At 46.9% G+C, this 21,358-nt stretch overlaps 1 protein-coding gene across 1 annotated transcript in view; it reads left to right on the top strand.

Annotated features, from left to right (window-relative positions):
• RPS6KA1 (ribosomal protein S6 kinase A1) overlaps positions 1-21,358 on the top strand; it is a 37,252-nt gene that overhangs the window by 947 nt on the left and 14,947 nt on the right. Inside the window, exons 3-4 of the mRNA XM_085305124.1 lie at positions 16,027-16,080; positions 21,006-21,122. Coding sequence (XP_085161250.1) covers positions 16,027-16,080; positions 21,006-21,122 — 171 coding nt within the window. The remainder of the gene's footprint in view (positions 1-16,026; positions 16,081-21,005; positions 21,123-21,358) is intronic.

Here is a 21,358-nt window from a genome sequence, read left to right as displayed (position 1 = left end):
GGCCACAGCAGAGGGTCAGAAGTGAGGATCTCTGGAGTGTTCCGGTGCCATGTTTACRCCCTTCTCTATGTTGTGATCTTGCCAGATGGGATGAGAAATGCAAGAGTTTTTAAGTGCTTTGACGTGGTTGTCCTTGCTGAGTGCCTAGTATCTCAGTTTATTCTCGTGGCTTTGCGGGGCTGGGAAGAGTTGCACTTCTGACAAGTTACCCTCTGTGTCCACAGTGATACTAACAGGGAATAGTAGAGGCAACTGAGCTGGTGTGTCTTGTGTTTTGGGCTACGGTCTTACGTGCTGGGCCTTCTTCAGACACCRAAAGCTCTTCCTGCTCTGCAAGGAGCAACAACATGTTGCAGGACTTGATTTCTCTGATATGAGCCCTTTCCAGGCAGGAGACCCAGGACCCGTATTGTTAATATGGGTGTTTTCTACCAGTAAAAATTGTGCCCATACTTCTCTGTCCTGCAAGATACTGTGCAGAGCAGTACCTCGAAAGTGCAAGTCTTTCAGGATTTCCTTTTCTAACACGTGCATGTTGTGACCGTGAACAATTACACTACATGTTTGATTTGGCGTGGGAGACCTTGCTGAATGGATTGTATAGAGTTTGTCCTGCGCCTTACACTCAGTGAATGCCCTATGGCAGTCTGTCACACTGAATCATCTTCCTCTTCTGTGCTAAAGGACATGGAAGCTTATTTTATTGTTTTTTTTTTCCAGTTGGTTGCCATCACAAAGAAGTTTAAGCCTAAAAACAATTGTCTACTTCTCAGCCAGTTCCTTTCCAGAAACTCATGYTGAACTTTATTGCTCTAGCATCTCAATTACCTGATCTGCATTTCTGTCCCAGTTGCTGGACTGGCACTTTTCCAGTGGCCTGCAAGAAATCTGGCATGGGTCAGAGGAAGTCAGGTCAATGATAATGTGCGCTTCTCTCCCCTGAGAATATTTATTTTTTTCATGTTTCTTCACTGTGTCTGCATCTCTGGCATGAAAAAAAAAATCTGTCTCTTCTGGTTATATTCCAGCTGGACTTCTAAGACTTGGGACTTCGCCCCTTTCATCTTCAAACACTTGTCTATACTGCCCTCCTGTAAAAGCAGCTAAGGATGTTGCTTTAAAAATAATTACAGCTTCTTTCTTTGAAGGTCATCACACTGGGAGCAACCCTGGCTGATTCCAGGTGTAGATGCAGCCCCACAGAAAGATCATGTGATAGAAGCCTAAAAGGAGTTRTAGTTCTCTTTGTCCCTCTCTGTCTGTCGCTGTCCCTCTGTGTCCACATCGCAGGTGAGGAGCTAGAGCAGAGAAGCAGGGCAAGTTGTCCAACATCCCACAGCAGGTTGGAAAGGGAACTTCAAGGGCCTTGTGCTGGTACAGGTGTCCTGCTTTGCACTTTTCCAAGGCACTGTGCCCAAAATGCCTGTGCACAGTGTCTGACCATCCCATTTTCGGTAACTTCTTAAATGTATGAAGCTCTGTTACGTGTTCCTGAAATAGCCTCTTTAGTATTTTCCAAGTTTGTACAAGGTACGTAGTCTACCAGCACACACACAAATKAAATCCCTACTATAAACACATACCTTCAGGGCTGACTCTGGCACTCCAGACCAGCTCTGATGCTCCAGAGAGGGGAAGCAGGCAGGTAGCTAACTGAATGTCTGAGTATTTTTATGTTCATTTGGGGGTAGACATTGTCATCAACAGCTTCTGGCACTAGCTTCTTGGTTTTTGCCTATAGCAAGGACTAAAGGAGGAGAGCTGAAGCAGCAGTAAATGTTTTGATTTATGTACTCTTAGCTTAAAAGTTGCTCAGGATCCCTTACCTGCCCCTCAAATTTAGCAGGCTGTGCATGGAGAGCTGTAAGGGTAACAGGCACCTTTATTCTATGATTGTATTTGCTATCCTTTTGCAGCTAATTCTGTGATCTCTTCTAAAAATAGCCCAAAGCAGCAGACAACTGGGATTACTCAACACCCACGCAGAAGTGCCAGCCCTCCCCCTGTCCCCATAAGTGGGATGCTGCCAGAAGTACAATATTTATTTCATTGGGCAATAACCAAAGAAACTTTGAAAGGCAGAAATCCAAGAGTTCCTCAAAAGAGTTAGGAACTTTGCAGCTGGTAGCACAAGACTGATGCCGTCCAATGCCTCAGTCTTCTCTRTCTCACCATCTTACCTGCTGTTGCTGCATCTTAAGGGTCTTTGGACAGGCAACACAAAGCAATGGTCACTATAGGTATAGTGAGGGTTGTTTTGGGCCAGGYTTTTGGCTGTGGTCTCCAAATAGCTTGATACTTCCAAGCTGCCTCTCTAACTGCGACTTGGCTTCCTGCTGAGGACATCTCGTGCATTTTACAACTTCTTGTGGCTTTTATTTTTGTGTGGATTCCCATCTTTCGAGAAGAATTGTGGTATGCAGGTCCGTGCAAGTATCATACCTTGGTGTTTTTATCTGAGTATCTTGGAAATGCCTGCAGGATCCTACAGACTGGGCAGAGTTATCCAGAGTGACTGCCTCCCCTCACATGGCCATGAAAGGAACCTGTCTCTGTAGGGTCAGGGTCATTGCAACAGCATTTCAGTTTGGGTGCCGTAAGGAATTCACAGGTTCAGAAGCTGAGCACTCTCCTGCCAATGAGCGTGCTCCTAAATTGCTGATGTCTGAATCCTTGCTTATCTGGATGTTCCCTACTGTAAGGAGCTTGCGATCAGCGAGGCAGTCCAGACCTCGTCCCTAAAACCAGATTGCTAATCCAGTGCTAAATTGAGCAGGCCACCTTTGGAAGAGATAGGTGTACAGGGATGGCTCTTTTTCCCCCCTCCTCCCTTTGGGGCTTTAGGGTGGCAGCAGTGTAGTCAGTATAGGGTTTTCAGTGCAACTTCTGTGGGCTACTAACAGAAGAGCTCTTCTTCCAGATTCATGTTGGTGGTGGAGGCCTCGTGCTGTAGGACTGCTGTGCCCAGCATCCTATGCGTTTCAGGGAGGGCTCTGAGTCTGCTTTCCTCCTGTTTCCTGCTTTCCTTTGACACAGGCTAGGCTGACAGGGTGTTCTTCCATAGAGAGAAACATCTCCTGTGACAGTCCCTGAGTTAACCCTCTGCCCTCCCCAGCAGTGCTGCTTATCTGTGCTGATCTTGGTCTCACCCYGGAAGCAGAGTGGAAGGTCTCTTGCCTCGCTCTTGAAAGCTGCTGTGTGCCAGGGGCTAATTGCCAATGCTGTGTGTTGGTCTCTAGGTACTGAATCTCATTCCCTCCTATGTTCTTTAGATTTTAATTGTCAGGTAGACTGAAGATTGGTCCTTGTTCAGCTGGGGAACAGCAACAGAGGGCTTGAATTCAGGAGAAAAATTGAACCTCTCGTAACTGATGTTTTACAGCCTGCTCTGTAGCCAGCTTGGCTGAGGGGTGAGCATGTGCTCCCTGAAGGTGCCAAGTGTGCGGAATTATGCATGAAAGTACAACACCCAATTAGTGAAATCACTTCATAATGAAGAGCAGAGGAGTGGATTTGCAGTGCTGAGCGTGCCCACCCTCTCTGGAGGTAACACTGGCACAGTCTGGGAGTGCTGATCAGCTTGTTCTTGGGTGATAATCACAGTGGCACAATGAAAACCAGGGAAGTGAATAAGTAACCTCTTACAGCTCTGCTTTGCACCATAAAAGAGACCTTTGAGACCTTGAGGCAGGAGCAAGGGCCAGCTCTGCTGTGTGTTCCAGATGTAAGGTGCTCCACCTGCTCAGGCTATTTGGCTGCAGACCATAACGGGAACGCAGCAAAGAAGACACAGCTCTTACCCAGATCTGTATAATTCACTGAGTGTGTGGCAGAAACATCCACTGACAGTTGTCCTTTTTCCTCTGGAGCTGCATCACCAACTGGGAGGTCAGATGGGGGAACTTAAAGCACCTGCTTTTCACAGTGTGGGTGGGGGGGAGAGTCATCTGAGACCTGCTGGCCATCAAAGGGCAAGTCCAGCATGCCCATCTAGTGTCCAGGTGGTGAGGGTCTCTTGTTACCTAGGCCACGTGTTATCAGCATTGCAAGACAACTTTAATTCCAGGCTGAGTGCAAATCTTGTTGACAGAAGATGTGTTCAGTGGTGTGATCCTCATCAATATTGGACACAGCTCTAATCTTGGCCTCTTAAAATGAAGGGTTTTAAAACAAACAAATGAAATGCTTTCCTTTGAAAAGAGGCCTGGTGTGTTTGCACAGCTGCTGCTGTCTTCTCTAAGAATCAGAAAGCTGTTTAATGTGAGAAGATACAGGTATCTCAGCAAATCCCTTCTTCTGTCCGTTTTTTTTTTTTTTCTTTTTTCTTTTTTTCCCCCTCCAGCAACTTAGCAAGGGGTGATGCTGCTGATCTGGTGCCCGCAGTCTGTATAGCACCTGGGATAACCTGATGGGAGCAGAACATCTTGAGTGCCGTGTTGCCTGGAAATTTGCCTTCCCCTCTCCAACACGAGGACTGGCTGGAGCTATTGCCACTCTTTAACACTCAGCTTTTTCAGCCTGTCAGTGGTAAAAYGCTTAGTTAAACTGGCTGTTCCATATTGTCAGTTGAAGTAATCAAATGGTTTTGTTTTTAATGTAATGCCTGACAGCTGCCCAGCTTGTTCCTGCCAGAACGTTTGCTCTTCGTCCTTGGCAAGGCTGAGCTATGGTTAACAGCAAGCTTCTGAGCTCTTAAAAGAAAAAAAAAAAAGCCCCAACAAATAAATGCCTGTTTGAGGAGCCCAGTCTCTGATGAGCTGCAGACTCTAATGAATAATTGAAGAGGGGTCAGTTTACAGGACTTGCACATGAGGAATGCAGCAAAGTCTGCAGAGCTCGCAAGCAGCGCTGTAACGACCTCCTGCACATTGTGCCTGGCGTAGTTCTGACTGATCCAAACTGCTGTGGTTTCTCCTCTTCCCCTTTCCATCCTCCTTATGAATTAATAGATCTGTACCCAAAAACCCTCTTTTACTGAGGGGGGGGAAGGAGGGAACACTCACTATTYTGCTGCCTGAGGTAGCTGGAGGAAACCTGTGCCATCCAACCCTTCATCAAGGTTTGCAGGGTGAGTTCTCTTGAGCCTGCAGCAAAGCAAGAGGATCCTTCTGTCAGCCCTTCCGTGGCCTTGTTTCTCATGACTTTTTGAGYTGTTGCTTCTTTTAGGAAGAAGCATAAGGGAAGCCAAAGCTCTATCCRCACTTCCTCAGAGGACTAGATGAGCCATGTGTTCCTCTCTCTCTCCGAAAGAAAGGTGGGTTGAAATTAGCCCCAGAAGATGGAGTGGGGAAGCTCTGTAGTGGTGACYGTTGCCTCTGTGCCAGGGACAAATGGCAGAGCGTACAGATGCTGGTGAGAACCCCGAAGAGCTCAAACTCAAGAACTTATTTATTCCTGTTTGATTTTTGAAAGGGTCAGAGTKGAAAATGTGTCCCTGGAATGGGCCACAGGTGCATTATTTAACTCTGAGCTTTGTGTCCTGTTCACTGGATTTGGAGGGCAACTGGCTTCATCCCTGACACAGGTGCAGATCTGGCGCTTTCCCTGTAGACATGAGCAGTTTTTCCGGAGCTCCTGCAGCTTTACAAGTGTCAGCTTTATTTGGAAGCTGAAGCGTGGTTTTGACACAAGCAGTAAATTCCTTCCATAGCTCCAGGTGAATCTGTAATACCTCTTTTCCCCTCACTGTGCTGTGTGGCCTGTCAAGCGTTACCGCAGGGAGAGGCTATGGACTGTTTTAGGGATTTTGCAGCAACCAGACAGCACAGATAAAAACAGAAGCAGCTGCCATGGGTGCTGTAAGTGGGTAGGGGACAAGCAGCACTTGCAAACTTTGGACACAGAGAGCTTTGAGCTAAAGATTCCTGCCTGGCCTGGAGCCTTTCCCCTTCCCTGTTGCCCTTAGCGAAAACTACTTAGTGGCTTATTTGCCTGGTGCTGCCTCTGCRGTGAGGAAAGCAGGGGCACTGTCCCAGCTGGCTGGGCTTAGGAGGAACTCCAGCAGCTCTTGCTGTCATGTTGGTCCAAGGCAGAAAGAGCCTTTCCTCACTGCAGCTTGGAATATGAGCCCTTCCCTAGCTTGTCCTGGAGTGCAGATCCAGGAGTGGTCACCTCATCTTCAGATATGGAAAATGAGGGAATTCATCTCTTCCCTAGAGAAAAAAACAAACACGCTGTGTCGCGAGCAGCTGTCAGACCTGTCTGTGTTTCTTGTCTACCGCAGCTTCCAGTTGTGAAGGGAGCATTCATGCAAGGACTTAATCCACGCTTGCAGAAAACACTGCAACCTAGACCTCAGCAAAGCTTCTGGGGTGGGTCTAGGAATACTGAACTGACTGCTAGTCTTTTTGTGCTCCTGTAAGCACTCTGGGATGTGGTAGTATTGATTCCCTCACTGTAAGAAGAGGTGTATTTAGCTGAACTACTCTGGCTCAGGCTGGCCTAGTTACAGATCAGGAATATGCAGTATCTGATTACAGAAAGGGGGAGGTGATGTCTGTGCTGTCAGCAGGCCAGTGAGAAAGCACTGTATGCGAAACCAGAGACTGATGTCTAAAGGTGCGTATAGTGTTCGGGGCTGCMACTTCTTTTGGGCTGATTTGTGCAGGCGTAGCAACAAGACAGGAGCCTCAGTCTCCGCATCAACAAAGAGTGGGGGGAAAAAAAGTTCCTTAAAATGAAGTTTYCTTATCTTAGGTGAAAAGGACAAAACATGTTATTCCTGATATTCAGGATGACTATAATCCAGTAATGTGATAGTTAGAAAGAGGAAAGCTGCCAGTCTTAGTGTTTTGCTGTCGTGGGCCTAGTGCCCAGGTCAAGTATATGCMTTGCAGCATGGCTAAGCAGTGGAGGGGGGTGGTTGCTGGCTACCACAGTGGGTTTTTTACAGGTGTTAAAAGAAAATTTGCTTGGTTATGGCAGGCACTCATCCTATATGCTCTCACCAGGGTGCCAGTAACACGCAGCTCAGGGTGCATTTTGCATGTGTGTTTTTTTTTTTTCTTTTAATGCTGATGCAGTTCAGAGCCTCTTTCTGAGACAGTGACAAACACTTTACTTTCTATGCATCTTGCACGTGTCCTTCCTAGAGGGTCAGACAGAGGTGGATTCTTTAAATATGCACATACCAAAATGTGGTATGTATAGGGCAAAGGCTCTACCAAGTCCCAARACCATTTTCATGAATATCTTGCAACAAAAAAAACTGCCTGCAGCGTGTGTGTTGTGGGAGGAGTATGGAATTTGCGTGTTCTTGTGATAGAGAATAGTTTCCACATCCCACGATAACTCCAGGGGCAGCAAACAAGTCTCATTTGTAGTTGTGAAACCAGTGTTATATTTTCTAACTCAGTTAGAAGGAGTCTTTGCTTTCTCCAGCAAGAGTCTGAAACTAGCCGAACTGCAGCACGTCTGGGTGGAGGATAGTGCTTCAGTACTAGTTCCTAAGAATGATACTCATTTAGAAAAGTCTGGGGCATGGTCTTTTGGTTTCACCGCCATCAAAACATAAGTTTGTCTGAGCTTGAYCAGAATGGACTAACTTTTCTCCTTGCTGGGAAGCAATCTCTAGAGCTCCGGGGAGGCAGTATCCTTTGCACTTTCTAAATGGTGACTAATTTGTTCTTTAGAAGCTACGTAATTAAGTTCTTCCTTATCTTCTGGCATTTAAAGGTATTTTCCTCTTTGGTATCTCATTTCACTGGGTGCAAAGTTCTGCCTGCTGTGAATGCAGCTCTGCAGCAAGTTAGCGGGCCACAAATGAGCCATCGGAAATTCTGTTTCGTGAAGGTCTTTTGCCTGAGCTTGTGTCTTTAGCCCCAACTATTTAATGTCAGCTGATCCCAGCCAGTTGTGACTTGTGCCTGGAAAGGGTGGAGTTTTTTTTTTTTTTTTTTTTTTTTTTTTTTTTTTTCCCTCTCTTTTAGAAACTTGCCAGATCTGGTGCCAGAATTCCTCCCCTGGAGAGCTTGGCCCAGGAGCAGGGAGGAGAGCGAAGGAGTGCGAGGGGGGATCCCTGTGTCTGTGCCAGAGTTTTTCTGCTCTCTCTGTATCTACTCACTGTCCGATGAGAGACCCCAGCTCTCTGGTGTAAAGCAGCAATTTTGGTGCTCCTGATGTGATGAGTCGGATAACAACTGAGCAGATCAGAAAGGATGCTGTGAGGCAGAAAGGCTTGGTTTGCCATGGGAATTTCACTGTGTGATGCCAACTTTTCTCATTTTCCTCCTTCAGCTTCAGGCTTTGCTTGGGAAAATGCCTTATCCCTGTGTCAGTTCCTAAATCCCCTCTGTTTCCAGGGGTGCTGAATATTCCTCCAAAACCTACTTAGGAAATGGGTCCGTTCTGCTCTTGCCTCCTGTTTTCAGAACAGAAACGCATTTTGGACTTTAAAGATGCTCCGAGTGCCACCTGCTGGAGTGAGCACGAATGGGGAGCCCAGCAGCTCTGGCCAGCYGTACCTGGCCAAGGTGGCTTCAGTGCCCTTGCGACTCTCAGCCGGTTACTGGCAGTGAGACAGCCTGTCCCACCCTGTACCCACTGCTATCTGTCACTGCTGTCCCACCGCATCCGGCTGGGAAGTCCTGTGGCTCTGTTACAGCCATTCTTCTGTGTATTGCCCAAGAGGGTGCTGGTATCTAATTTGTGGCCTCCAGGATTTTGCAGCATTTCCTTCCTGTGATAACTCTGTCCACCTTCATGGAAGATGATGTGGGTTGCTTTCGTACTTACAAGAAAAGCGAACCTTCTCTGATGAGCTGGGCCTGTAGAGCMTGGCACAGAGCTGCTCCCCCTAAATGTGGAACAGCTTGGATATTCCATATTGTAAGGAGCAATTCCCTTTTTAGGAATTTACTAAGCTCTTCTTGCAAACCTCTAGTGCAAACGCTTTCTGTCAGGAACCCACCCCCATCATTATCCGTTTCTCAGGAAGCTCCAGCTGACGAAGTCTCCGGTGTTCTTTAGCTGTGTTTGTGGAAGTGACTTTGTCTGAGACTTCCAGCTTCAAAGCTGCCCTGCAGGAGGCCCTGCCTTCCCCCACCCCATGCGCTCTGGCGGGCTTGCAGAGSCTTTTGTCTGTCAAAACAGCATATGCCCTTGTTCAGCATGAGCTTTGCTTAAAGTGCACCAGGACTAACAAAGCTGTCTCGTTCCCTGAAGATCTGTCTCTCAGATTGCTCTAAGAATCTCCCTCTTCTTTTAAACTCTGTCCATGACCTGAAGCATTTATGCTCTCTTGCTTCTCCCTCCTCCTACAAAAGCTGTTGTGAATTATCTGATGTGTCAAAGGCACAGGCCCACCTTGTACCTGCATCCGCCGCCTCCTTTTATAAAACCTCCAACGCTGAATTCTTCTACAGCTTTTCCTGCTCCAAGCACGGTTGGAAGCAGCTGAGGAGCTCTGGTGCAAGGTCCTTCTTCCTTGACCTCTCGCAGATGTGTGCAAGCACATGCTAAGCTAAAGAAACTCTCTCTAATAAAAAACATGTTTAAGCAGTGGTCAGACCTTCACTTGGAGCATGCAGCCCTGCACTATTGCTGGATCTATGATGTTTGGGATGATGCTGGAGTGCGAAAATCGGAGCCCGGCAGGTTGCAAAGCTGCAGGGAAGGCCAGGTACAGCACTGAAGGAGCTGGTATGGCACAGGGAGTGTCGGCTAGAATTAAACTAGTTGGGGCATGTGCAAGGGAACAGGACAAATTCTCCTCCTGGCAGGAAGGTCTTTAAATCTACTTGAGGCTTCACATGACTTTTTTTTTTCTTTGATTGTACGTGTGGTATGTGTAAGCAAGAGAGATGGTTTCAAACTTTAAGCTCTTGAATACATACTTGATAATGAAATGCCCACTTAATTAGAAAAAGTGAAACTCTTGAATCCTCCTGGTTGTTTTTTTGACTTCAACAACTGAATGAAATTAATACAATCTTGCAAAATGTTCTGCTTGGCTGGACTTCTGTTTTTAACTTCTCTTCTAAGCTGCAGTATGGGCTGCCTTGTCAAAACTAGGATTTAATAGTGCTGGTTACCACATTTTGGCTGACGGTTTTAAAATCTGCAACTAAACTGGAGGCAGTGGTGGGCTGACGTGGTAGCTGCGTCATGGAGAGGTGCGTTCAGCACAGGTACGTGGGGATGCTTTGCAGCCTAACAGAGCAGCCAGCTCCCGACAGGTCCGGGAGCAGTCACAATCCTCTCGGCCGATGTTGGTCAGAGGCAAGGTTTCCTGTGGTACGAGGCAGCGGTGCTTGCCGCGCTTTCCTGGAAGTCGGTGGATGGCAACAAAGCGAGCTGAAATCTGCAGCTGCAGATACAACCATCTTGCTGCTGTGGGCAGAGCTTCCTCTTGTGTCAAAATGGCTCCTGCCTTGAGGTCGGAGTGCCCTCATTGCAAATCTCCTTTCTCTGGTGCCTCCTGGCCTGTCTCTCTCCGAACAGGTCCAGTCTGTCATCTGCGCTGGCTGACAGGTGCGTTCAGGCACGGGTAGCACGAGCTGAAGCCCTGGCTTGCTGAGGTGCACAGTGTGTCTCTGCTCAGGAAAGATCTGTGCTTTAGGGCAACATGGGCTCCCTGCAGGATTTTGCAGCCTGAGGTGGTCCCAGAAACACCTGAAGGTGGTCCACCAAAGAACTGCAGGCAAAAGTACCTACTTTGGACCAATTCTTCAGCTGCAGCTGAGAAAGACTATCAGCCTTGCCCAAATATGGTCCTCACACGAGGGGAGGCAGTGGCTGGTGAGGTTTCTTTGCTTTGTTTGTTCCCCTTTTTGAGAATCACCACCTTAAAAAAGAAAAAAATAAAAAAACACGTTGCAGACCAAACTGGCTTTGCCTCTCTGCTCTTTACAACAGCAGAAAGYACCCTTGCTTCCTGAGTGAAGCTAGTGGGATCTCGTGGTTCCCATTTATTGCAAGCTCCTTCTAAAGCAGGAGCACTGGTTACCAGCAGTTGCTGCTCTTATGTGGCRGGGATCATTGTTCCAAAACAGATTGCACAGCACCACTTTGTGCAAAACTTCAGGAGTGTGAAGCTCCCAGGCTCCGGAGACCCTGGTGGCACAGGCACCCTCCTGTCAGTCCCCAAGAGCAGTTGGGGCTGGAGAGGTCTTCACAAGCTGCAGTACCAGCCACCACGCACTCTTAGGGCTGCAAGCACCCATGCGTCTCCATCAGCTTCATCAAGACCTTTGTGCTTTCTGGCCTGCAGCYGAAATCTCTCTTGAAGCATTTCTTTGGTCTAGCATGGGGGCACAAGTCCCACTTCTAAAGCATGTTGAAATGATAGCAGCTGTCTCTCTTCAGACAGCAGTTTTCACACCACCAGCTTCCTGTTTGTGAAATTCTGATCCTTCCCTCCCCTCTTTGTGTGACTGATATCGTTTCCAGTGCTTGGTAGGATGTAATTGGATCTTGGCAGGAGGCAAAGGCAGTCCCTGATTATTCTGGTTTAAAACTAGGGTTAGCAAGATGTCCTGTTTTACCAAGCTGATGCTAGACTTGCTGGAGCTTAGCCCTAAAGTCTCGTCTGCTGACACAGAATTAATTACAGCACCTTTAAACCATGTACCGAGAATCATTTCTATCTGTCACCATTGGAATTGAGGTCATCTTTCTTGGGAATAAGGTGCTTGTGCCAGCACGTTCACACAGAGCTTGTAGATAGGTCTTGGAGCTTCAATGCTAGTGTCTACTGAACAATTTCTTGCCTGCTGTTGTTCAGATTGTCTCATCTGAGCTCTCCCAGGACTCTTGGGCATAGGAACAGGATGAACGGAATTGGTAAACTTGGTTCTGTTCCCCAACTTTTTGCCTCTGCCAAAAATATGGAATAATGCCTAGAAGCAATTTTAATCTGCTCTGAGAGGGTCAAACTCATCCTGCATGTGTAAGGTCGCTTGGAAGATGACAGATGGAGACTTTTCCCTGGGCTCAGCCTGTGTGTTTCTTGCACTTGCAACCTGCCTGTTCACAGGCAGGTGCCTGTACCACAGTTTCCCTGGGTGTATGCCGCATGCTTGGCTTCTCTGATACAAGGTGATATTGGAATTACCTTATACTGGAATTATTGCCTGTTTATTTGGTACCAATCCCATCTCTTGGGAGCAGAGACAGAGGAGTGACTGAGGTCCATACTGTCTGCAACAGCCCTCCCCTTGCTGGCTGTTAACCACATCTGCAGTGAAGAGCTGATGGCTTCTACTGCCAACTAGTAATATCTTATGGTCTCTTAAGTTTAGCAGAGTGACTTCATATTGGGCCTCTTCCTTGTGAAAAGCCTCAGGAGTTCAGAGGGCTGTTTCTGGGTGAGCAAAGAGGTGGGTAGGTTGAGTCAGACCCCTGGTGAGGCAGGAAGAAATGAGGGTGCAGCTATGTGAGTGAGCAAAGAGCTCTTGGGGTGCTTCTGTGTAGACATACCTGTAGTTTGGAAGCAGTTTTAATGCTGCAGTTCAGGGAGACACTGAGCAACTTAACAGCTGCAGAAGTTGCATGCATCTGGAAAGAAGTTCAGCAAGGAATGGTAATTTTGGATGTGGCAGCTGTGACTTTTAAGGTACAGAGTGGGCACAGCTAAAGGAATGCTGATAAATAGCAAACAACCTTGCAGTGACACAAGTAAAACAGCTGGGTAACTTGTGAAACCGTATAGAGCATGTATTTTGCATAGATGAAACGCACGTGGCCTCCTGATGGGAACTGGGACTAAGCACACAGCTTACTCTCTTTTCCTTGCAAACCCAGATATCATGGAGGATTTATTCAGAGACACAGGACTATAATTATTTTTCTTTTCCCTCCACCCTTGTTCCCATGTCTGCACTGTCTGACTTGGCTCRTTCCAGTTCCTATCTCCTTCCCCCTCTGATCATATTAGGACATCCCTGGACATTCAGATGTACTGTATAGAGCAGTGTTGCTAGGTAGGAGTTGACCCCTGAGCAAGTGGGCAGAATTGTGTAATGTTCTCATAAGATGTCAGCATGCAAACCTCACATGGGGCCACTCAGCAGTTCCGAAAGACCTGAACCAGCAGGGCGCAGGCTGCTAAGCACAGGGAGAAAGCAGTAACGAGTGCAGAAAATGCTTCCTTCTAGCCCTTTCCCTGGAGATGTGCAGTGCTGGGTTTGAACAGCTGATCGCACCGGGATCGCGTTTGTGCTGCAATCAGCACAAACCAGTGTGCTGCTCGGAGCAGGGGCAGCGTGACTTTGGGGAAGAAAGCTGGATGGAGCTTCAGTCACCTCTTGCTGGCTAAGCAGTGACCAAAGTCACTCCTTGTGTCCRTTTTCCTATCTGTAAAATGGGGGATTATAGTACCAATCCTCCTGAAAAGCTTGCTGAGATTTGCTGATGGAAAGAGCTGCATATAGGCAGCAGTAAAATCATCCAGTGTCTTCATTTGGCTGCCGGTATTGTGCAGTGATCGCCACAAAGTGCGATTTCCCCATATGAAACCACAGTTTCCTTTCAGCGAAAACTCCCAAAATACATCCCAGTGACGTAACTACTACTTGGGGTTCTTGTGCTAGGCTGGGTGCTGCAGAGAGCTCCAAGTTCAGAAGCCAGCTTGCAAACTATGGAAGAATAGCAGCCTAGAGCTTTGGAGATGCTGAGGCTCCTCTTTCGCAGCAAGCCAAGGATCCAGGAGGCAAGTGTCTAGCTGATAAAATATATCTGCGTACAGTACTGTGCTGTCTGTTCTGCAGGACATGAGAAGTTGGTGAATTGCTTGACCTTAGAGAGCCTTAGAGAGTCCAGTTTTAATTAGCAACTTCTATTTTGGAAAAGGCATTCTCATGGTAAAACTGTTCTCTAAGAAATGCCTTTCCTAGGTGCTGCCAGAATTTTGGGAATGTTTTGGGACCAGAGCATGTGTGAAGCAACAGAAATTAAAACAGCTTCTGGTTAGTTGTTGATGAATAGGAAGCTAAATGCCAAAAGCATAATCTGTTGCTAGCTCTTGCAGTTCCCCCCCCCCTTGCATTCAGATGTGTTGCTCTATCAACCAACAAAGTGACAAAATGTGAGCAAAAACAAACCTGTCTCTTTGCTTCTGGCTTGTAAAATTCTTCCTCAAAAAGAGGAAGAAGTAGGAAAGAGGACTTGTATTTTAAACTTCTTTGTCTTGGAWAGAAATTATGTGTGTCCCCAGCCCCTGTTCTAGGATGACTAAGCCATCTGTGCAGTTAGAACGCGGCATTAAGAAGTTCAAAAGTTGTCTCCTCCTCTGAATTGTAGCAACTTCCTGATTTCAAACCTGGCCGGTGGGCGTGGGTGTTCTTCAATTTTCCAGGAGCAGCAAATGTAATTTCCCAGTCATGCAGGAATCTGTATGAAATGGCCTCCCCTGAGGCTGTAGGCGTTGGAAGATGGCTGATAGCTCCCAGGAGCAGTATCTTACGTGGGTAGGATGAACCTGCAAAGCCACGCTATGCTTGTGGCTTTGGCAGAAAAATCAAACCCATCCCACCAAACTGGTGGTTTACGCACACTCAGTGGTCAGAGCAAGGTGCTGCAGAGCCCAAGCAGTGAAGGAGCAGGTTTCCTTGTAGGTGGATGTGATGCCCAGGAGGGAGTGTTGAGGTTTGTGTGATCACTTTTGGAAGCTTGGGAAGGGGTTCAGTTGTGGCTTTGTTAGATGTGTCAGACAGCTACCAAGAGCATCCACTTCCCTCCACAGTGGAGTGGGACAGCTACCTTCTCCCAGATCTGAAGAGATTTTTGCTACCCCTGTGCCAAGAGAGCAGTGGAGGGGGAGGAAGAGGTGAATGCAGTGGCTCCTCTGATCTGATTCAGTCTTTCCGGAGCTTAAAATCAGTTAATTCTTGACTCTAATATCACTGTTTTCACGCAGCCCCTCCCTTCCCTTGGGGCTTACTTTTTCTTCTTTCATTTCTTTCTAGCTCTTGTCCTACTTTCAGGCTACTGATAGCGGGTCACAGTCATCCTGCCTTGTTCTGTGCCCACCCAGCTGATGTTCTTGGAGCCATAGATCCCTGTCAGCAACACAGGTTCCCATGAAGTCACTGCTCAAGTCCCTCTCCAGATCCCTTCTGTGTGCAATCACATGAGTTTTATCTCATCTGCAGCTGAAGACTTGAACCTCTCAGAAGAAATGTTCTAAATCTGATTTGATTTGGGGGTGATTTTGTTTTTATTTAAACTTCAGCTCCTTCTCTCAAAACCAACTAAAAAAGAACCTGTGATAGCAAATCTAAATACATGCAATAAAATACAACAGACTTGGGGATCTGAAGTCTGACCTTCCAAAAACTTGCTTCTTCCCTTAAGTCTTGAGTTTTTGGGAGGAGAGAGTGCCACATTCTATTTGAAAAGTGGTTCTTTTCTCAGCTCCTTTTAAATGCTTCTGCATCTCTCCCCATATGGGTTCATAGAACTGTGCCTGRTCCTAGAGGCAATGTAAACTAGTATTTCTGTTTCTGCTCAGGGACCCCTATCAGAGCAGCTGAGCTGGCCCTTCCCTGTCCTCAGGGGATGCGATGAGTTTTTGTATTTGAATGTGTTCCTCCTGGTTGCTTTAGAAATGCTGAGTATTCCCCTAAGGAGAAACTCTCTCTTAGTCAAGGGGAGGGAGAGTCCCAAACTTCTCAGCTTTACAGTACTGAAAACTCAGGACACCACTATGAGAAAAGTTTTGGAGTTTGTCCAGATGTAGCTGACAGAAAAATCTGATCTGGATGCTAATCAGCTTGCCAGAAGTCCAGTCACTCTCTCTTAAGTGGTGAGGCTGTGAACTTTGGGGAACGTATGACTGATTTTCACCACTTTGTCCTTCTCCACTGCCTGTTGTCAGTGTCCTTCAAAACCTTTAATACCAGCTGGCTCCTCCTCCTCTTCTGACACCATCAGCACAACTCAAAATCACATCCTGAGGAGGAACATGTGTTGGGATGTCATCAGTGATTCTGTAAATAGCTTGCCTGGTCCTGCTAGACTAACCTGTTGGGAAAACAGTAACAGAGTATCACAGACCCTCTGTGCTGACACTCATTTATTGTTCCACAGGCAAAATCAGACATCAATTGGATAGAGAAAGACCTTGTGGACTCAGCAGACAAGGTAAGAGAGCTGGCCATAGACGTGTGCCTCAAGGAGACTCCTGTGTTGAATTCACACTTTGTCTCGTGACAGATAGTCTCAACAGTCTGACACGTGGGCACCTATGAGAAGACGTAAGCAGTGTTCACAATTACCTCTCTGAAAAACAACATTTTTGCCATACACACCTACTGCCCCATCGCAGCTAGGTAGAAATGCTAATACAGAAAGCAGCTATTAGTCACTTGCTCACGTGACATCCTAGTCTTGTCTTCATCCTCCTCCTCTTTCCTCCCAGCCCACACCCGTTCCCGTGCAATCATTCTTGTCGCTTTCTGTGGCTTTCTGATCTTGTCAACTTGCTGGGGTCRAGACCCCTGTTTTTTAGTGGCATGTATGTGTAGTGGCTTTTTTGATTACTTTTTAAAGGCTTCTCTTCCCTTGCTGGGTGGCTGATAACATGTTAAATTGTCCTAGCTGGGACAAAATTTGCCAGATCTGAGAGAAACAGCTCCAGGCCCACATGCAGAGAGCTGGCTGCCTGCCGCTCCTGCATGGATTAATTGAGCAACATAAAGCTTCCTTGTAACTGCTGATGCTCATCTTCGGACTGTGYGCTGACATGATTTCCAGTTTACTGGGACCCTGGTGGAATGAAGAGGTGTCAGTAAGAACTGAGTCTCCTGGAGACATCTGTTTAGCAGCTAGCTATTCAGCACTGTTTTGTACCGTTCTCTGGCAGCTACTCAACCTCCCAAGTTCCCTTGCTTTGGACTTTGTCACCTATTGTTGAGGTTCCCTTTGCGGCGCTGGGACCAGCTGGTGTGCTGGTATTAAATCATTTGTTTCTTTCGTTATGGGTTATCAGAGATCATGGTGTGGGGGTGGAGAAGGCAAGACAGTCATAAGYAGTCCCTCTGGGTCCAAACCAAGATCCTCTTTTCAAACTCTACGCTCTCTGGAGAAGTTCAGAAATCAACATGAGCACAGGGTTATTGTGAATGTCAAAGGTGTGTGGGTGTCATCTTACTCATTTCAAGGGGTTTCTTTCTTATCTGCACTTTCTGGAGTGTCACTCCAGAAAACATCTCATGTCTTTCTTGACTCAATGGAAAGGTCAGAGGAGAACACAGAGCTGGAGGGGGACAGAGGTAAAAGGATTGGTTTTAAAATGTAAAACTCAAGACACTTAAATAAATAAATAAATAAATAAAATTGCCTTCTGTCCTGCCAATAAATCTGAACAGTAGTGGGTTCGGAACATGTCCACTTCAGAAATGCCTTTAAAAGTACCTTGCATGGTGTAGTATTTTGTTTGCTTTTCTCTTCCTTTTTAAAGAGTAACTTCTCAGAATACTCCCCTATTGTGGAAATACCCCCAAAGCTCACAACCTGACATGAGATTCATGCGACACTAGATGGAAGTCAGGCTGTTTAAACTAGGCAGGACACGTTTTTTGTCAGAAAGCATCTTGTCTGAACCAGGGAAACCAAAGTGAGCAAGGAGCTGTGGGGTTTTTTTTTGTTTTGTTTTGTTTTGTTTTTTTTTAAAAAAAAAAAAAAGCCCCAACCACAAGCGCTGTTGCTGAGGAGTGGGAGCATGAACCTGCCTCTCCGTGTGACTGAGTCGCTTGTCTTCACTGCGCATCTGCCAGCTGGGCTTTAATCACCTGTATCTCCTCCATCCTGCAACCTCAAACTCGTGGCAGCCATGTAGCGTTGTGGGAGCCTCCCTCATCCCCAGGAGCCTGCCGTGCTTCCTGAGGAGCCCGCAGTGCTGGTGGTTACTGGGGCTGTGCGATGTTGATCGGGATGGGAGAATGGAGAGGGACCCTAAACTTCCTCGCATCTGCGCGTTCCTCRCACTGTGGCTACACAGGAAACATCGAGCAAAGCCCTGCAGCCTGCCACTGCCTGCCCCCAGCCAGCTCTCCAACCCGGTTAGTATTGCCGCTAGCTTGCTCAGCTTGCAGGAGGCTGCTTTGGCTTTGGTTTGTCCGAGTGGGCTGATGCTTCCAACGAATATTCAGAACAGTCTGTGGATGAGAATCCTGGTTTTGCTTTTTCTGTTTTCCTGCCTTTTGGAATAGTTTGCTTAATGGTGCTGCTGTAAGAAACTTACCTTCGTGCAAGTGAAGCCTGTTCATGCTGCAGATCAGTGAAAAGCTGGTGCTTTTGTACTAGAGACCTGTTTGGAAGTGCTATTGAACGAGCAGTAGGGTCTGGTGTCCAGAGTCATCACTGTTGAATTGTAAGTTACTGGATGAGTCCGTGGGAAGAAACCTCCTTTGTATCAGTATAGTGCCAAATGGTAGCTCAAAGCTTGTTCTCAGAAAGCTATCGACAGTGTCTCTGTAGGTGCCGCTTTTGGTCTAGCTGGCATGTAGGTATGTTTGCTGATTTGGTCTAGCTGGCAGGCTCTATATGCAAATCTCTGCCTGCCTTGAGAGTGCAACTTGTCCTGCTGAAACCACTTGCAGTTAAACACACTGGGTCTTGCTATTGGCTAAGGCAGAGAGCTCTCGTACCTGTGAAAATACGTCGCTCCACAGCTGGTGAAGAGCTGTGGTAGATGGATGCCTCCAAATTCCTCAGAGGGGATACAAGAGTTAAGTGTTCCTCTGTGCATAGCTGTGTGAAGCTGCCGGGTGAAATAGGCCGCACAGCGATACAAATGCTGATGCTGTGCAGGTTTGGTCTCTCTTAATGTTTTCATGAAGTTTGGATGCTGAGGAGGGAGAGTGCCCCTCTAGCCAACAGACAGGCCTAACTTGACTTGATGCTGATCTGATCTTTGARGCATCTAGGATACAGGCTGTTTCTCGTACTACATCTGATGGTTTAGCTGACCCTGAGCAGCCCACTTCTACGCCTGAGCGTTTTGGTCAAGTGACTGACCAAAAGACAAGGTGGGTGGCCGGAGCTGTTGCAAGCATGCAGCGTTCCCCAAACTTGCCTCCAAGWCCCTTCCCAGGGTCTCTCCTAGGAGTGCTGGGTGATGTGGAATGGATGACAGGAGGGGAAGGGAGCCACAGAGACCTCCTAACTAACTCTAGTTCAGGCTAATGGCTCAAAATGGGAAGCTGTTTCTAGCTGACAGCTGTCTGCGATGGACTGAGCCTCCAACCGCAACCAGCAGCCTAAGGTGGCTGATTTAAGCTGAGAGACCTTATGGAACATGAAAGTTTATTGYTAGAGAGATTATAAGGTCTTTCTTGTCTGCGATCACTGAGACCACTGTAAGAACAGAAGGCAGATTAATGTGGGACACAGCTTTCGTCCGCCTGCCCTTTCCTTGCRCTTGGGCTGTCTGTGCTGCACAGCTGAGAGCGTGAGCGTCTCTGCTAGAACTTCGTGTCTAAGCAATGCAGGGTCTTGAGACAATAAAGCTATCAAGAAGCGTGGAAACAAAGCCACTTCCTAATCTAGAGAAAAGCAGAGCACGACAGTGGGACAGGAAGGGTGCGCAGTGCCGTTCTGCAGGTAGGCAACCACATCCGCCTGTGTTTGCCGAGGTTACCTTCCTTGAGACTGCGCTCAGAGGGTGGGGAGAGTGGGCCGGTGTGCAGCTTGTGCGGGAGGCAGAGGCTGAAATGTGGTTCCTGTTGTTTTTAAAAGCTGTTTTAATTAGGAGAGTTCCAAAACAGGAATCTGAATAGAATTACAAAACAGTRCAACTTTTCTCCCCTAGTCCAGAAGGGGAAAAGCTAAATGATAATTTCAGCTTTCTGGAACCCTCTGGCTACAGGTTCACTAGGGTCAGAGATCARCTGGGTTTAATACCCTTTGGAACATACTTGCTTACTTTCAGGTCCAAGCAGTAACCAGATAATGTCTGACTTACGGTGGTGTGGCTGAGAAACCTGGACTTGCCTTCGCAAGGTGTCTAAGCACAAGGAASTTCTGTCTTGAGTGAGATTCATACCTATGGAAGTGGGAAGCTGAGTCTAGCCTGGCCTCTGGGCTCTCCCTGCAGTGAATCAGGAGAGGTGCTGAAACACTGTCTAGTTTAGAGGAAACCTAGATGGCTGCATGTAATTAGAGAGAAGTARAAGGAAAGGCACAGCTGGAAGACTAGTGGCACAAAACCTCTCTTTATTTCTGGAGATGCAAATAGAAAGCAGCACAAGRTGTTTTTACTGGGTCGAATTCTGGGCTTTATGCACCACAGGTACGGACAAGTTTTGCTGAGGAAAGGAAGTGTTTCAGTAGGACCTCAATGTCTGTGGCTGTTCTCATGCTCTGGTCAGACAGACAGTTCTGGCCTRGTTTTGTTGGTGAAATGATTCTAGTTACTTCTGACTAGATCTGTTTTTCTCTTCTGTGTGTGTATATATATATATTTTTAAAATAAAATAATGTGTTTTAAACAAAACATGTGCCAGAGACCTTGGCTTCCCCTCAATCTTCTTGAAGGCTTAAGTCTGTTGAAAAGCATCATCTGTATGTGCTGAAGATGCACTAAGACTTATGTTGCAGAGTTGCTCAGATTGCTGAGCAGATGGGCTCCAACATGTCTGATTTTTGCCAGCCCTGTCCATGTTTTGACAACAGTGCCGTATTTTTGTGTTGTGGGATTTTTAGTGGCATAAACACTCCTGCTTTTGCCACCAGTGCCTTAAAAAGGAAGGTGCTTTCAAAGCACTCTTCTGAAATGCAGTTCAAAGAAATACAATACTACTGGTTCAAGGACAAAGGAGCACAGCGTTTGGGAGAGTGCAGGATATTTAACAGGGCTGCTTGGTGGAAGTCTACCAGTGATTTATTTGTTCCAGAGGTTGAAGACAGGAGATACCTATGAGAAGCACCAATTTTTATGGTTCTCTCAGGTGCAGTTCCTATGAGTTTGTAGCTACAATCCTTGTTTCTTCATCTGATAAGGGTGTTTTTTTTTTTTCCCTTGTGTGGGAGTATATTCCCATTCAATCATGTGTCCTCTTTTTCAGGGTGAAGGCGTTGTGAAAGAAATCAACATCACACACCATGTGAAGGAGGGCTCTGAGAAAGCTGATCCTTCACAATTTGAACTTCTGAAGGTTCTGGGACAGGGCTCTTTTGGGAAGGTGAGTTCACTTCCTGTGTGTTATGCCAGTCAAKTTTTTTTGAGAGGGTAGGTGAGAAAAGGGACTGTCCCCAGTGTAACCACTCTCCTGATTCTCACCRGATCATGGCTGGAACAGCCCACTTAGCAAATGTTTGCTTCTAACTTGAGAGGCAGCTGCAGAGATATATGTCCAGAGCCTTTCTGTTGTGGTGGGTTTTTCTTGTTGTTTTGTTGGGGTTTTTTGTTTGGTTGGTT

This window comes from Rhea americana, unplaced genomic scaffold (genome assembly GCF_003343005.1).
Source record: "Rhea americana isolate MKP2758 unplaced genomic scaffold, rheAme1 scaffold_215, whole genome shotgun sequence".
NCBI lineage: Eukaryota > Metazoa > Chordata > Aves > Rheiformes > Rheidae > Rhea > Rhea americana.
The sequence above is the reverse complement of the archived record's forward strand: the minus strand, read 5'-3'. Positions and strand labels throughout refer to the sequence as shown.